This window comes from Macaca fascicularis, chromosome 6, assembly GCF_037993035.2.
Source record: "Macaca fascicularis isolate 582-1 chromosome 6, T2T-MFA8v1.1".
In the NCBI taxonomy this organism is placed as follows: domain Eukaryota; kingdom Metazoa; phylum Chordata; class Mammalia; order Primates; family Cercopithecidae; genus Macaca; species Macaca fascicularis.
The window spans coordinates 32,889,341-32,905,525 of NC_088380.1; the positions used below are offsets into that span (position 1 = coordinate 32,889,341).

General features: G+C 43.5%; 1 protein-coding gene across 12 annotated transcripts in view; it reads right to left on the minus strand.

Moving 5' to 3' along the window:
* Window positions 1–16,185, minus strand: part of MTMR12 (myotubularin related protein 12) — an 88,409-nt gene that overhangs the window by 46,306 nt on the left and 25,918 nt on the right. For 5 of the 12 annotated variants that reach the window (XM_005556652.4, XM_005556651.4, XM_045393574.2 and 2 more), the window contains exons 2-5: window positions 6,082–6,142; window positions 3,384–3,526; window positions 1,557–1,629; window positions 538–668 (exon numbers count right to left, since the gene is read on the minus strand). In XM_005556652.4, coding sequence (XP_005556709.2) covers window positions 538–668; window positions 1,557–1,629; window positions 3,384–3,526; window positions 6,082–6,142 — 408 coding nt within the window. Of the gene's footprint in view, window positions 1–537; window positions 674–1,556; window positions 1,630–3,383; window positions 3,527–6,081; window positions 6,143–16,185 lie in introns of those variants that run through there. The other 7 variants (XM_073993266.1, XM_073993263.1, XM_073993259.1 and 4 more) reach the window with 4 other exon arrangements.

The following is a 16,185-nucleotide window of genomic DNA, read 5'->3' on the forward strand; positions in this document are numbered from 1 at the left end:
GCTGCATATCTCAACTTGCTGTGGCAACCAGGATATTAAGTTTACTTAGTCTCCAAAAGCGTATCTGATTATTTGGCTTTGCTTATCTGACCTGTATACTTCCTCCTTTCCATGCACAACCACTACCTCCCACAGGTAAACTCATTTACTCATAGAAGCTGGAATTCTCCATCACTACCGTCTTGTGGAAAGACTGTCATAAGTGGGAGAATAGGCATAAACTTTTAGCTGTCTCATCCTTCCTTCATTTTCCCCTACCGCCTCTTGACCTGGTTTACCACCTCCCACCATTTAGTGGCTCCAGGAATAAAAACATTATGAATTGAAGTATTAAAGGTACCATGTGCCAAGATGATACACAGGCATGCTTTATCAAACTACCTTTCACATTCTAATCAAAGAATATGGGATTACAACCAATTTCAAGTTCACAGAGTGAAAGCCTCCCTTTAACCTTCATGCAACGTAAGCAAAAACTAGAGCTAGTGGGGAAAACCTGATGGGAAATAAAACCTAAAAACACATGCAACTAGTTACCCTTTTGACTTCCTCTTCCTTTGTGTACCTCAGACAAAACTGGAACACTCGAAGGTCTTTGCAGTGGATAATGAGCTTCTCAGGGTATTTCTTCAGTTGTCCAAAGAGAGTTTTCTTTTTCTCATCAAACACTACAGATCAGCAATGAAATCAGGAAGGGAAATTATGTTACACAGCAATAAGTGAATGCTAAAGAAACGAAGTCGATGATCAATTTCTAGGGATACTTCCCAAGAATGAGAGGAAATGTGCTGCCTGCCTTTTAAGTGACTGCCAAAGGAAGCCCAATCTCTTCCAGCAGGGGCCCTGGCTCTGTGAGAGCAGTCAGGGTGCTTCACTCCTCTGGAGTAAGCACAAGAACGAACAGACTGGCCACTGTTGGCAGAACTGAATCCGGTGGCCCAAAGAAAACCCACTATGAAAGCTGATCTTATAAAAGATGAAAGGGAAATGACTAGAGACATGCTTTCATGACAGTCAGCTCCTGGGTTTACAGCTAGGACCCCTCCTAAGACCCCCTCACTGTCCTAGAATTTGGACCCACTCAGCACCTAGTGGTCTTGAGAATATCATAAATGATCACTGAACGATTTCTGAAGATGCCCCGAATACAAAAATAGAGAAGTGGAACAGAGAGAGGCTTGGTAGGAGAGGCTTGTTTAGTCAGCAGAAAAGACATCCTAATGCAATACAACAGACCTTTTAATCACAGCAGCCTATAAAGTAAAACCTACACAGCTAACTCTGATTTCAGAAAGTCTGATCAACATCTAGCATGTAATGGCATCGTGTGAAATATTAGAAAGAACAGGTTCCAAGTTCAAATCCAAGCTCCTCTAGCTAAGTGACCCTATATAAACCACTATACATCTCAATTCTAGTATCTATAAAACAGATTTAAACAAGATGATATATGTGAAAAAATTTTTTTTAATTATAAATGGTCATAAAAATATTATCATCATTATCAGCTATACTCTCAAAGGTTGCCAACACCCCAAGGGAAAACAGATACTTACCTCCATAAATCTGATCAACACAGTGGAGTGTAATGTCATTTTCTCCTACAACCTTATTCTTAAATTGAGTTTCCTAGAAGATTCAAAAGGAAACAACTGTGACTCCTCTGCATACTGTTAGACATTTATAGGCAGAGTAAATCACCATTCTCTACCTGGATATTAAGAAAAATGGGGAAATGCAGCGACATTCCTAAAAAAGGGACAATGAAGTGTGTGAGAAAAGCTCCTGAGATTCATTCTGAGACAGGGTTTAGCTCTGTCACTCAGGCTAGGCTAGAGTGCAGTGGGGCGATCTTGGCTTACTGTAACCTCCACTTCTTGGGCTCAAGTTAACTTTGCACCTCAGCCTCCTGAGTAGCTGGGACTACAGGCACACAGCACCTCTCTCAGCTAATTTTTGTGGTTTTTTAGAGACATGAGTTTGGCATGTTGCCCAGGCCAGTCTCGAACTCCTGAGCTCAAGCAATCCACCTGCCTCAGCCTCCCAAAGTGCTGAGATTACAGGCAAGAGCCACCGCACCTGGACCAGAATATGCCATCTCTGGGCTCCTCCTAGGCAAACCCACCATGCCACACACAATCACTTTGAGAAGTGTGGGGAAGTTATGTACAGGTTAACATTTCTCCACACAAATGTGAATAGGGGATTGACAGAGCTACCTGAAGTCAGCTTCAGGAAGAACAAGACATTCAAGTTTCTGGTGAATGCTCTTTGTACAGGACTATGAACCAAGCCCAAGGCCAGATGGAAGAGGCAGCACTGGTGCTACTTTTTAAAAATCAAGGGTGATCTGGGACAGTTGGCACACTGGGACCAGGACGTGCCTTGGCTGGGTTTCCACTAACATATGGTGCTCTCCTAGTGGTATGGGCAGTTCTCTCCTTACTTAATTGCTCATTCTTCATGAGTAGGAACAAATTTCACAAGGCCACTGCTACAGGTTCAGATTTAACATAAGGTGAGCTGGGTAAGGCGGCTCATGCCTGTAATCCCAGCATTTTGGGAGGCCAAACCAGGTGGATTTCTTGAGCTCAGAACTTCGAGACCAGCATGGGCAACATGGCAAAACCCTGCCTCTACCAAAAATAACAAAATTAGCCAGGCGTGATGACACACGCCTATGGTCCTAGCTACTCAGGAGACTGAGGTGGGAGGATTATTGGAGCCACGACTGTGCCACTGCACTCCAACCTGAGTGACAGAGTGAGATCCTGTCTCAAAAAAAAAAATTAAAAACACAACAAAAACAGAGTGAACCTAAGTTCAAAGGCTGCATTCACCATCGGTTTCATTACTGACTCAGTTCCTAGGTTTAAGGAAGAGCTTAGTATAGAGAAAACGTTGGGGAACTAGTATATTTGGAAGATGTTATTCCAGTGAGTGGTATATATTGCACTGAAATACAGAATAAAATTAAAAATTGACAGTGTCAACATATGAAGTCAAAAGCAAGCCAGTATGACATGAGGCACAGGTGAGAAATTTCTAAACGGTCCTGCCACTGAAAGGAGATCCTGAAAGACAGAGAGCAGGCCAGTGATGAGAAGGACTCTGTCCTTTGTGTTTATTTATGTGGGGCGGTGGGGAGGGTGCGCATGGTGGGAAGTGGAGTAACTGAGTAGCTAGGGGGAAAAAAGACAACAGAGCTACAACTGTACTATTCCCCGCAAACTTCACCAGATGCAGTTCATACATGCAGGATTTCTGTTCTTTGTGTTTATGTGTGTTAGGGGGTAGAGTAATTGAGAAGCTGGGAGAAAAAGACAACATAACCACAACTGCACTGTTGCCCGCAAACTCTGCCAAATGCAGCCCATACATACATCATTATCCAATGCAGATTCATCATCGCCCAAGAAGGCAATCTTGAAGTCTGTGCAGACAAGCCTCCCATAGACGCCATGCTGACAGGAATCTTCCTGGACATACTTCAGTACTGTGCTGGCTTCACAAAGCAGCTGTTCACCTGATGGAAGCCAAAACAGGTCCTCCTTAAGAGTTCTCAGGGAACACACAATATGTAAACACTGAAGGCTTTCCAGCCCTATTTACATATGGACAAACACACAATACAACACGGGGCTTCAGAACTTTACACTTTTCAGCATGGCAGGAGCTGCAAAAACATAGGAGAGAAGATGAGGCAGAGTGGAAACCACCAAGAAGTGAAATTGAAATGGCTCAGATACACCTCCATGCAGGACATTTCTATCTTCTCACTGGGAATAATGGAAATGTCCAAATAGGTACTAATGATCTGAGCTGCACTTTCATGCAGAAATCTTAGTGTTTTCATTACTTGACCCAAGCAGATGTTCCACAGAAGCAATACCCTAAGTGAACACAGATGGCCTTGCCCTAGTCTGCCCTAAAAAACGCAGATCCCAAGCCCACTTTCCTGTGAAAGGGGGCGGCTTCTAATACTGGAAGTGCTGAGACAGAGTGGCAGTGCCTTCCTGGCCATGGGGCTTCCAGGCAGCTTCCATAGATCCAAGAAGTGCTGCAGCCTTCCACAGCATGACCACCCTTGTTCTGGCTCCACGCTGGGAGGAAAACAGAGGTCAGAGGTTTGTGGGGAAAAAACGTGTTTCCTCTCTTTCTTAGTTAAGCGTATTTCCTTTCAATGCGTCACCTCTCCTGCTCCATCTGCAGCACCCAGCTGGTATGAGAAACTGCAGTCCCTGGAGACAGAACGTATCCCTCCTTGCAGTCAAAAAGATGAGGATTAGGGAATAGGTCAGTATTCTCTGCCACCTGGAAGCACAGGAGCCAAAGAGAAGACTACGGGGGAAATGAAAAACTAAGTATAAATGTTGTGTAACAACAACAACAAAAAAAAAAACCTAAAGATTTTTCTTCTCATGCAACAGACAACCATCTTCTCCTTGGAATCTCCCTCTTGATAGCTCCTTCAAGATCTTTAAATTTACTTTTTAGCTCAAAATTTATTTAGTCTATCTTTCAATATGAAAACGAACAGTTTCAGACACTCAGAAGGGACACATATTATGGTGTTGTTCCCTCATCTTTCAAGGGGTTAATTACCTCGGGCTGAAACACTAAGGAAACACCGGAAGATGGTTCAGTCACTAGGTCAGCCTCTCGAGAGATCACAGTTTGAAGGAAATAATGAAGACAGGGCCTCATTAGGGTTTAAAATAGTCCCAGAAAAAGTGTCTCTGCCAAGTCCATGGGAGAAGACATGTGAGCAAGGTTTCCTGTGCTTTCAACTCCCAACGTGAAACACCTTTTAATGCTGAGGCTCTCCCCAAGACCAGGCCAGCCCCATCCCATGCTCATGTACTAGAGACCAGAAATTAGCATGCACTAGCTAATACAACATTCCTGGTGAGGCCCTCTGCAAACAGCATGCTGTGCCATAATCAGCTGGTTTATACCAGATCAGAGTCTAGAAGCACAAGAGTTGGGAGCTAGAAATGATCTTTGTCTAGTTTACGAAACTAGACTCAGAGAAGTTAACTCTGAACTCACCACTGCACACCTACACCTAGATAAGACTGTGAAGTAATTCAGGGGAGGGGAGAATATGCATAATGCTAAGCTAAAAATAAAATTTCCAAATCTATAACCCCAAGAAGAGGCAAAACAAGAGGAGATTTTTTTTAATGATGACGGCTTAAGTCATCATTATAGAAAAAAAGTCTTTGACATTTAAAAACATCAAAAAAAGTTACAGAATTCTTTTAGCAAATAAGGTAGATCAGTCAGAAACTTGCACAGATTTATATCCCCTCAATAAACTGGAATAAAATAAAAAGCAGCAGAATAAAGCCTGTATTGTTTTGGGGAAATGTACCTAAAAAAACTTATTTTGAAAAAGCTATTTTGAATTAGGAAAAAGAAAGTAGAAAAAGAATTAAATACATGGATCACAGAATATCCCATATATGGAGAGGATACACCACCAAGTAGTTTCTATTCCTGAACATGGAAATGATTAAAACTTAACTTAAGCTAAAGTCACTGTCCTCTATCTCAAAAATATTCAACCAATCCAGGCTCCTTCACAATGACTGCAGGGTGAAGTGCTGGCAGCCCCAGGGCTGGTAAACCCCAGCATCCCCAGTACACGTGCTCACATGCACAAGTGGGTATGGACCAAAAGGTAAAGTCACCCACCAATAGTTGCCTTGGGAGGCCATGGCAGTTGAATTGTTTTCCTCAATTTCCTACAGATTGGGGATCAGCATACTGGAAAAGGCCATATTAAAATGGCCTGAAAAAGGCCTCATTAGATTGTGAAAGCAGTGAGAATATCCCAGGTTTATTTTCATCAGCTTGGGGGAAGAGGAAACAAGAAAAATTCTTTGCAGATGTTGTAACACTCAGACCCAGGTGTGTAGTTACTGAACTAAAAACCTTGATATGTTTGTTCAATTCATTACTGTTATATGTAGGAGGATGAAAACAAAGGAGTTTAAATATAGCAAGGCTAGGGATGATGTAATTTATCATTGGCCTTGCCTTGCATAGGAGTTACTATGCTAACATGACAGTTACCTGGCAACAAGTGAAGAGTTACTTCCTTCTCTGTTACTTCCTTTTCGTTTGTGTGAATTTCCTAAAAGAGAAGAGCAAAGGATATTTTTCTTTGTTTAAGGGTTTAAAATGAATAACATTAAGCTGTGCTTTCAGAATACACACTAAAATATCACATATCCTCAGGAACTTTTCCTTTATGTTACAAGCTACTTTTTTTTTCTTTTCTTTTTTTTTGAGACAGAGTCTCACTCCGTCGCCAGGCTAGAGTGCAGTGGTGCGATCTCAGCTCACTGCAACATCTGCCTTCCAGGTTCAAGTGATTCTCCTGTCTCAGCTTCCCGAGTAGCTGGGACTACAGGTGTGTGCCACCACGCCCAGCTAACTTTTTGTATTTTTAGTGGAGACAGGGTTTCACCTTGTTGGAGAGGATGGTCTTGATCTCTTGACCTTGTGATCTGCCAGCCTCGGCCTCCCAAAGTGCTGGGATTACAGGTGTGAGCCACCATGCCGGGCCCAAGCTAAATACTTTTCAAAAACGTTTTTAACTAAAGGAAGACAGAAAACTCCAAGTTATGGATATTTAATGTATTAAACTAATTATTTAGGACCGATAACTAGTAGCTGTCCCAAGTAGAGGTGGAAAGGCGGGCGCTTCTTATCTCTCCTTATCTAAGGAACAACTTGGAAGTGTCACACAGCAAAGCAAGGTTCCTCAAATGCAGAATCACAAACAAAAGAGATGGCAACGGCCGGGCTCGGTGACTCACGCCTATAATCCCAGCACTTTGCAAGGCCAAGGCATGTGGATCACCAGGTCAGGAGATGGAGACCATCCTGGCTAACACAGTGAAACCCCGTCTCTACTAAAAATACAAAAAATTAGCCAGGGTGGTGGAGGGTGCCTGTAGTCCCAGCTACTCAGGAGCCTGAGGCAGGAGAATGGCATGAACCCGGGAGGCGGAGCTTGCAGTGAGCCAAGATCGCGCCACTGCACTCCAGCCTGCGCGGCAGAGCCAGACTGCATCAAAAAAAAAAAGAAAAGAAAAGAGATGGCCCGGCGTGGTGGCTCAACCTGTAATCCCAGCACTTTGGGCGGCCGAAATGGGCAGATCACTTGAGGTCAGGAGTTTGAAACCAGCCTGGCCAACATGGCAAAACCTCGACTCTACTAAAAATACAAAAATTAGCCAGGCATGGTGGCGGGCACCTGTAATCCCAGCTACTTGGGAGGCTGGGGTAGGAGAAACACTTGAATCCCGGGGGCAGAGGTTGCAGTGAGTCGAGATTATGTCACTGTACTCCCGCCTGGGTAACAGTGAGACTCTGTCTCAAAAAAAAAGAAAAGAAAGAAAGGAGACAACATGCCACAGCATGATCTCCTCTCCTCCCAGTGAGGATCAAGGGTTGAAAGCAAAAGATGATGTGTTCTTGAGAGAATATGGACATATGAATAAGGCCCAAAGGTAAAAATAGGAAAACATGAATGTATTGAGTCAGTATTGATCCAGCTAATCTATAGCACACCAGGGCTCAGTAAAGAGAGCTGGAACATTCTTTGTCCCTTCAAAGTTACCTAAAACCACAAGATAGTGCCAAGAGATATAATCATTTCTAATAGAGAATCAAGGCCAGGTTCTGTGTCACTGCTTCTCAGTAAAAATATATTCAAGTACCTCTATCTGGGGCTCAGTATTTATTGGATATTCAAAGATAATTAATTACAAACATGAATGAATTAATAGACCAAAGCAATGATCATATACGGCTGTTAACATAACAAAGAGAGGCACCATAGGCCTCCTAATAAAGTGTACCGCACCATCCATGAAGCGTTCTTGCCAAAATATCTAACCTCAATCTCTTTGAACTTCCATGGCAATCAGCCAATATATCAGAAACACTGGGACAGAGAAACATGTTAAATAATAGTGGGGATATAATCAGTCAAATTCTGATTGTGGAAAATTCTACAAGACACAACCAGTTTTGTCAACAAATAAAATCAGATTTTTTTTTTCTTTTTTTTTGGTAGAAGGCCCTGGGTGGGAAGTTTTCTGAATTTGTTAATTCAGACTGAAATATGGCATTAGAAGAAACTTGGGTACAGCCTATCCTGAGGTTGAAGAAGAATGTTATGGCTTTTCCTGAGAACCCATTTTTGAGCATCGTGTAAATTGGAGGTGATAAGATGCCAATAAACCAAGTCCGTCTGAGGCAGTGTGGTCAGATCACATGGGGAGCTTGTTATCTAAACACTCTCTGGCACCCATAAGCCTGCGGACTTATAGGGCAGGGATGCAGGCTGGCCCTCTGATTTTGTAAAAAGCTCCCCAGATGATTCTGAGGTATTGGTCTGGGGCTTAAGCAAGAGGAACTATTGTTGCGTGTTAAAAGCGATGAGTGTTTTGGTAATTTAAAAATTCTTGGCCAGGTGTGGTGGCTCATGCCTGTAATCCCGGCACTTTAGGAGGCCTAGGTGGGCAGATTACCTGAGGTCAGGAGTTTGAGACCAGCATGGCCAACATGGCAAAATCTCGTCTCTACTAAAAATACAAAAAATTAGCCGGGCATGGTGACGGGCACCTGTAATCCCAGCTGCTCGGGAGGCTGAAGCAGGAGAATTGCTTGAACCCAGAGGCAGAGGTTGCAGTGAGCCAAGATCGTGCCACTGCACTCCAGCCTGAGCGACAAAAGCGAGACCTGGTCTCAAAAAAAAAAAAAAAAAAAAAAAAAATTATCATTGAGAGTTTTCCTCGTGTTATTGACAAAGAACTAAATTAAAGCACTTTTTTTTTTTTTTTTTTTTTTTTGAGACGGAGTTTTGTTCGTGTTGCCCAGGCTGGAGTGCAATGGTGCAATCTCAGCTCACTGCAACCTCCGCCTTCTGGGTTCAAGGGATTCTCCTGCCTCAGCCTCCCAGGTAGCTGGGATTACAGGCATGCACCACCATGCCCGGCTAATTTTGTAGTTTTAGTAGAGACGGGGTTTCTCCATGTTGGCCAGGCTGGCCTCGAACTCCCGACCTCAGGTGATCCACCCACTTGGCCTCCCAAAGTGCTGGGATTACAGGTGTGAGCCACCGCAGCCAGCAAAGCACAATTTTACTTTTATTTATTTTTAGTTTTTTGAGATGCAGTCTTGCTCTGTTGTCCAGGCTGGCGTGGTGTGATCTCGGCTCACTGCAACCTCTGCCTCCTGGGTTCAAGCGATTTTCCTGCTTTAGTCTCCCAAGTAGCTGGGATTACAGGCACCTGCCACCAAGCCCAGCTAATTTTTGTATTTTTAGTAGAGCTAGGCTTGCTGGGCGTGGTGGCTCACGACTGTAATCCCAGCACTTTGGAAGGCTGAGGCAGGAAGATCACCTGAGGTCAGGAGTTCCAGACCAGCCTGACCAACATGGAGAAACCCCATCTCTACTAAAAATACAAAATTAGCTGGGGTGGTGGTACATGTCTGTAATCCCACCTACTCGGGAGGCTGAGGCAGGAGAATCGCTTGAACCTGGGAGACGGAGGTTGCAGTGAGCCGAGACTGCGCCATTGCACTCCGGCCTGGACAACAAGAGCGAAACTCTGTCTCAAAAAAAAAAAAAAAAAAAAAAAAAAACAAGTTATGGCTGGGCACAGCAACTCACACCTATAATCCCAACACTTCGGGAGGCTGAGGTGGGAGGACTGCTTGAGCCTAGGAGTTTGAGACGGGCTTAGGAAATACAGTGAGACTCGTCTCTACAAAACAAACAAAAAAATTAAAATATCATCCAGGCATGGTAGTACAAAAGCCTGAAGTCCCAGGTACCTGGGAGGCTGAGGTTAAAAGATCACTTGAGGCCAGGAGGTCAAGGCTGCAGTGAGCCATGACTGCACCACTGCATTCCAGCCTGGGAAACAGAGCAAGACCCTATCTCAAAAAAAGTTACTAACCAAGGATCTGCAAGCCCCATTAAACTCACGGCCTACACTCTTCACTGCTATGTACCATTCTAACACACATGGTCTCCAGTTTCTCATTGCAAAAGAGAAAATCAGTGTAGCATCCATTGCTTGTAAAGGAAACTCTTACTACAAAATTGATCAGAACAAGTAAGAAAAATTCCGTTAGGAGAACTGTACTTCACGTTCAAGGATCTGTCACACACAGCAGCAGTCCCCAACCTTTTTGGAGCTAGGGATTGGTTTCACAGAAGACAATCTTTCCACGGACCTGGGGTTGCTGGCAGGGGGGCAGGGGATGATTTTGGGATGAAACTGTTCTACCTCAGATCATTAGACATTACTTATATTCTCATAAGGAGTGTGCAACCTAGATCCCTTGCATGTGCAGTTCACAATAGAGTTCACGCTCCTATGAGAAACTAATGCTGCCACTGATCTCACAGGAGGTGGAGCTCAGGAGGTAAAGCTGCTGCCCCCTACTCCTACATTCACCTCCTGCAGTGCTGCCACAGACTAGTACCAGTCCACAGTCTGGGGTTTGGGGACATACAGGACAAAAGTATATGGACGTTAAAGTCAACTGCCACTCCTGAGGACTTGCTGAGAGGCAGTCTGGTGGTTTTTACTTCACTGGTTCTTGAAAAGCCAATTCTTTGGATTCTTACCAAGTTCACATTCAGAGTGCACATCATCTCAAATGTGTGATGATCCTGGGGCACCTTAGGAGAGGTAGAAAAGAACTGGGGTGCGGTGTGTGGGGGTACAATGAAGCTCTCATAGGTCAAAACGCTTAGAAATGCTCCTATCAGCTTTAAATCAAAAACTGAAATTGTTGTTCTCAGATTAATTTTATCTAGCCAGAGGGACAAATTCTAAGAAGCAACATCTCTAAAGGTTCCAAAACAATTTATTTCCATTGCATTTGACACCAAAGTGCTAAAAGGACATAACACAGACATTTCATTTCCTAAAAGTTACCCTACTTTTCTAGAATGAACACTTAATACTCATTTTTTCCAGCTAAGTAGAAAATCTGAGGGAGAAAATGAATTTGCATCTACATATTAGGTAGGTATCCATGTATATCTTAAAACAAAATTTTTTAAAGTAGAAAGTTGTATTTTTTATGCAGCATAGTACTAATAATTTTAAGTTTTTGTCTTTCTGTATGTTTCTCCAATATTTTCTCTGTGTATGCGCTAAAAACAGAATACCGACCTGGGGCCACAGCCCAAACATGGCTCTGGCATCCACAGACATGACTTTGGTCAAGTCATTTAAACTAACTGAGCGTCAATTTCACTTTCCTCCAGTATAATAAAATGGAAACAATACTACCTAGCATGAGAGCTTTAAGAGATACATACATCACTTCAACTTCCTGACACAGGTACTGGGTAATTTGTTATAGTTGTCTGGGGTAGCAGGATCTGTGCTTCTGCTTGATTTCCTTTCATGAGTAAACAAAGAGCGGGGGAATTATTCAAGAATCTGTTGGCAGGGTGTGGTGGCTCACACACACTTTGGGAGACTGAGGTGATCACTTGAGGCCAGGAGTTTGAGAACAGCCTGGCCAACAGGGTAAAACCACATCTCTACTGAAAATACAAAAATTGGCCAGGTGTGGCGGCGTATGCCTGTAATCCCAGCTACTCGGGAGGCTGAGGCACGAAAATAGCTTGAACCCGGGAGGTGGAGGTTGCAGTGAGCTGAGATTGCACCACTACATTCCAGCCTGGGCAACAGAAGGAGACTCTATCATTAAAAAAAAAAAAAAAAAATCTGTTACGTGAGACCAATAACTTCTACTTTTCTCCCAAACCTGTTTCCCATATTAAACTAAATTGACTCTACTCAGGAGGTCTTGCAATTCTTTTTTCTGTGGATCAGGAATTCCTGAAATTAGCAACACTGAAGTTGGCCCTCAACTGGTAAGACTTTAACTACATTAGGAATATCCAAAGCCATGGAAAAGGAAATAGTATTTTTCTATTAATAGGATTTATCTTCTAGTAGCACACCATGATTTATGTCTGGTCATTATGCATCTTATCTTTCGCAATAGAAGGCACTTTGAACCCTCTACAAGACCAAAAGGGTAGAACAATGGTTCTTAAAAAACCATCCGGGCCGGGCGTGGTGGCTGTAATCCCAGCACTTTGGGAGGCTGAGGCAGGTGGATCACAAGGTGAGGAGTTCGAGACCAGCCTGACCAACATGCTGAAACCCCATCTCTACTGAAAATATAAAAATTAACCGGGCATGGTGGTGCATGCCTGTAATCCCAGCTACTCAGGAGGCTGAGGCAGGAGAATCACTTGAACCCAGGAGGTGGAGGTTGCAGTGAGCCAAGATCATACCATTGCACTCCAACCTAGGAGACAGAGTGAAACTCCGTCTCGAAAAAAAAAAGAGACCACATCCGAGGAAGGACTTGCTTGGGCATGCACACACAAAAAAGCTTTCTCAGCTATTAATTTTGTTGACAGTAGATCAGGCTGCAAAAAGGTGGTAACAAATTAAGAATAGAAACCTATATAAGCACTGGAGCACTGGAATTTAAAGTGCCACACTGTACTCAGTCATCAAGAGTATCAGGCCAGGCGCGGTGGCTCACGCCTGTAATCCCAGCACTTTGGGAGGGCGAGGCAAGCAGATCACGAAGTCAGGAGATCGAGACCATCCTGGCTAACATGGTGAAACCCCGTCTCTACTAAAAATACAAAAAATTAGCCAGGTGTGGTGGCGGGTGCCTGTAGTCCGAGTTACTCTGGAGGCTGAAGCAGGAGAATGGCGTGAACCCGGGAGGTGGAGCCTGCAGTGAGCCGAGATCACAAAACTGCACTCCAGCCTTGGTGACAGAGCGAGACTTCGTCTCAAAAAAAAAAACAAAACAAAAAAACAAAAAAAAAAAACCATCACAAGTATCTAATCCTTCTCTGATTAATACTTCAAAAAATTATAAATATACACTATGCAATTCTTACAGATAAATCAACTCAGGAAAAAAACAAATACCATCATCACCACTATCAACTGCTTCCCCTCGCAAACAAAAATCCATACCAGTCCCAAGAAAAGAAATAACCTAGAGGACTCCAAAAAATCAGGGTATACAAATAAGAATCATAAAGAAATCCTCTCCTCAAAAATATATTTAATTGGAGTTTTTCTTTGAATTTGGTTTTCAGAAGTTACCTGTTCGGGTGGGTAGGAAGGACGGAATAGAGAGTATTCACTGGCAATGTCTATAGTCTCTTCATCCCTATATTTCACAATCGCTTTTTGAACTCCACAAGAAAAACAAAGAAAGAACTGACAAATATGGAGCTAATATATTTCAATATTCTTAGGAGAAAACAGATGTACCATTCTTTGCTTGTTGATCCCAGGAGAATGAACATAGTTGAATGAAGGAGAGGAGAGGTGGATACCAACAAGGTACAGGAGCACCTGCATATGGATGTGCTGAGTCCTACATGTGGATCTTGGAGTGGGTTCCCCTTGAATTCCCCTATGTGCATCCTACTCCTAACCATGCTATATTCTGAATGTGTATAAACTGTTGTCTTCGTTGGCAAATTTGTTGGACGAGTGATTAAAGGCTGTCCAACCTTTATAACTGAATGAGTAAATATAATCTCTTCCTTAGTAGCATTACAAATTACTACACTGTGACCAAGAGTCACTTGCGTACTGTAGAAATCACGGATGTCCAATCTGTGAATGTCAAAGTCTACTGTTCCTTTTTCCAAAGTGGGTACTGGGCCAGCCCTTACTGAGGTTGAGAAGCGAACAACAACAAACATTTCTCGGGCTGTAAGTGCCAGCTACTGTCTAAAAAGCTTTATATTTATTTATTAACTCATTTGATCCTCACAGCAAACCTCTGCGATAGAGTTATTATACCCATGATTGTCTCCATTTTATAGATGAAGACACCCTGCTAGTATGTGGCACAGGTGAAAGTCAAACCCAGGTATCCTGGCCCAGTCTGCGTTCTTATTCGATGCCACACTGTCATGTGGAAAGAAGGAATGAAACGAAAAAGGAAGAACAAGGCAGAATGATCAGTGAAGTACCTGCTAGATCCACCTGAAACCAGGTCAAAGTGAGCAACACAAAGTGACCAGGGAAAGCCTCGAATGAGAGTTATAGAGAGGCCAAAGGAAGCTAAAGGGAAAAGAACAAAAGACACCTACACCCAACCTAAGTGACACTGGCCAGTTGCATGGAGAAGAACCTTGAGGCTCCTCAACGCCTACTGAAAGAGTTACCTCTTAGGACTCACTCCACTGGGTCCTCTGAGGCATGAGTCTCTAATTTTCATCCCAACCGACTCGAGAGTTCAGTGGGACTCCAGGAAAGGCTCTAACCATGAATAACACTGGTATGTATGCCTGAGCAATTCTTGCTTCCTTTCAAGAGTATATAATCTTGGCCAGGTGCAGTAGCTTATGCCTGTAATCCTAGCACTGTCGGAGGCTGAGGTGGATCGACCTGATTACTTGAGCTTAAGAATTCGAGACCAGCCTGGGCAACACGGCCAAACCCCATTTCCACAAATTTTTATTATTATTTTTTTAAATTAGCCAGGCATGGTGGCATGCGCCTGTAGTCCCAGCTACTCAGAAGGCTGGGGTGGGAGAATCACCTCAGCCTGGGAGGTCAAGGCTGCAGTGAGCCATGATTGCACCACTGCGCTCCAGCCTGGGTGACAGAGCAAGACCCTGTCTCAAAAAAAAAAAAAAAAAAAGAATAGAAAAGAAACAATAGCTAGGCTTAGCCACTAATATGGATGGCATCACCAAATGCTCTACTCATATTGCAATATACTGGAAAAGGGAGGATTCCTCTAACGCTTAATGGAAAGACTATAACTCGTGAAGCCTGTTCAGAGAGAGCAGTGGAAAGGCCCAGCACATCACAGGATCTAACAGCCAATTCAACCAGCATCCAGTGAGAGCTGCCTGTGTACTAACCCTGTTCTTTGGGGTGCTGGGAGCTTCTTAAACCATAAACCAGTTTTAGAGAAGGGCCCAGAGTTGCCCTTAAGCCTCTGTGCCTTGACCTCTGACACTCCCTACCAACTGCCTAGTTAGCAGATGTTGACAACCTTACTTCTGCAGCTATGAAACATGAGGTAACATTCCTCACTGATTCCATAAACTATCATGTTCAACGTGCAGCAAAAAGGCAGAAAAGGTATAGTTCTTTAATACTCAAGCAGAACTGGTTCTACTGGTTAGGCTGACAGACTTTTCTTTAAAAACTAACTCCGAAAATTACGCAAATTTTCAACAAATGCATTAGTTAAAAATGGTCTACGTGCTTTGTATAGCACCTCTTGCTACTCCATTTGAATCTGAACAAAGCTTGCCATTGTGGCACAAAGGAAAGGCAAAAACCGCTGGCACCAGGATCACAGCACGTCCAGGTTTTCTAAACTAGAATATCTCAGTGGGGCTTAAATTCAATTAGAACAGAAGCATGGGCTGGGCACAGTGGCTCACGCCTGTAATCCCAGCACTTTGGGAGACCAAGGCAGGTGGATAACTTGAGGTCAGGAGTTCGAGACCAGCCTGGCCAATATGGTGAAACCCCATCTCTACTAAAATTACAAAAATTAGACGGGTGTGGTGGCATACACCTGTAATCCCAGCTACTCGGGAGGCTGAGGCAGAAGAATTGCTTGAACCTGGGAGACGGAGGTTGTAGTGAGCCGAGAGCATGCCACTGCACTTCAGCCTGGGTGACAGAGCGAGATTCCATTTCAAAAAAAAAAAAACAGAACAGAAGCATGACAGCCTCAAGTGATCCTTCTGCCTTAGCCTCCCAAAGTGCTGGGATTACAGGTATGAGCCACCCTGCCCGGCCACTGTTAATTCCTTATTTCAACATTTACTCCAATGTTAAGGCTACTTTTTATTTGTTTATTTTAATTTTTAAAAAAAGATGAAGACATGAAAAATAAGTATTCCAGTTTCCGCAAGTTTTCCCCTACAGATCAAAGGAAACTGGCTACATCTGTTCTGGATCCCACTGTCAGTATCAGCAATTCCCAGAATCCACAGCTGCGACTACCCTCACATCATCTAAGAACCTCGCCCATGCTGAGCCACAAGCACTCCCATTCTGGCAATGTCTAGGCCAGACAAGAGATGAGAATTTGAGAACTGCCACCCAT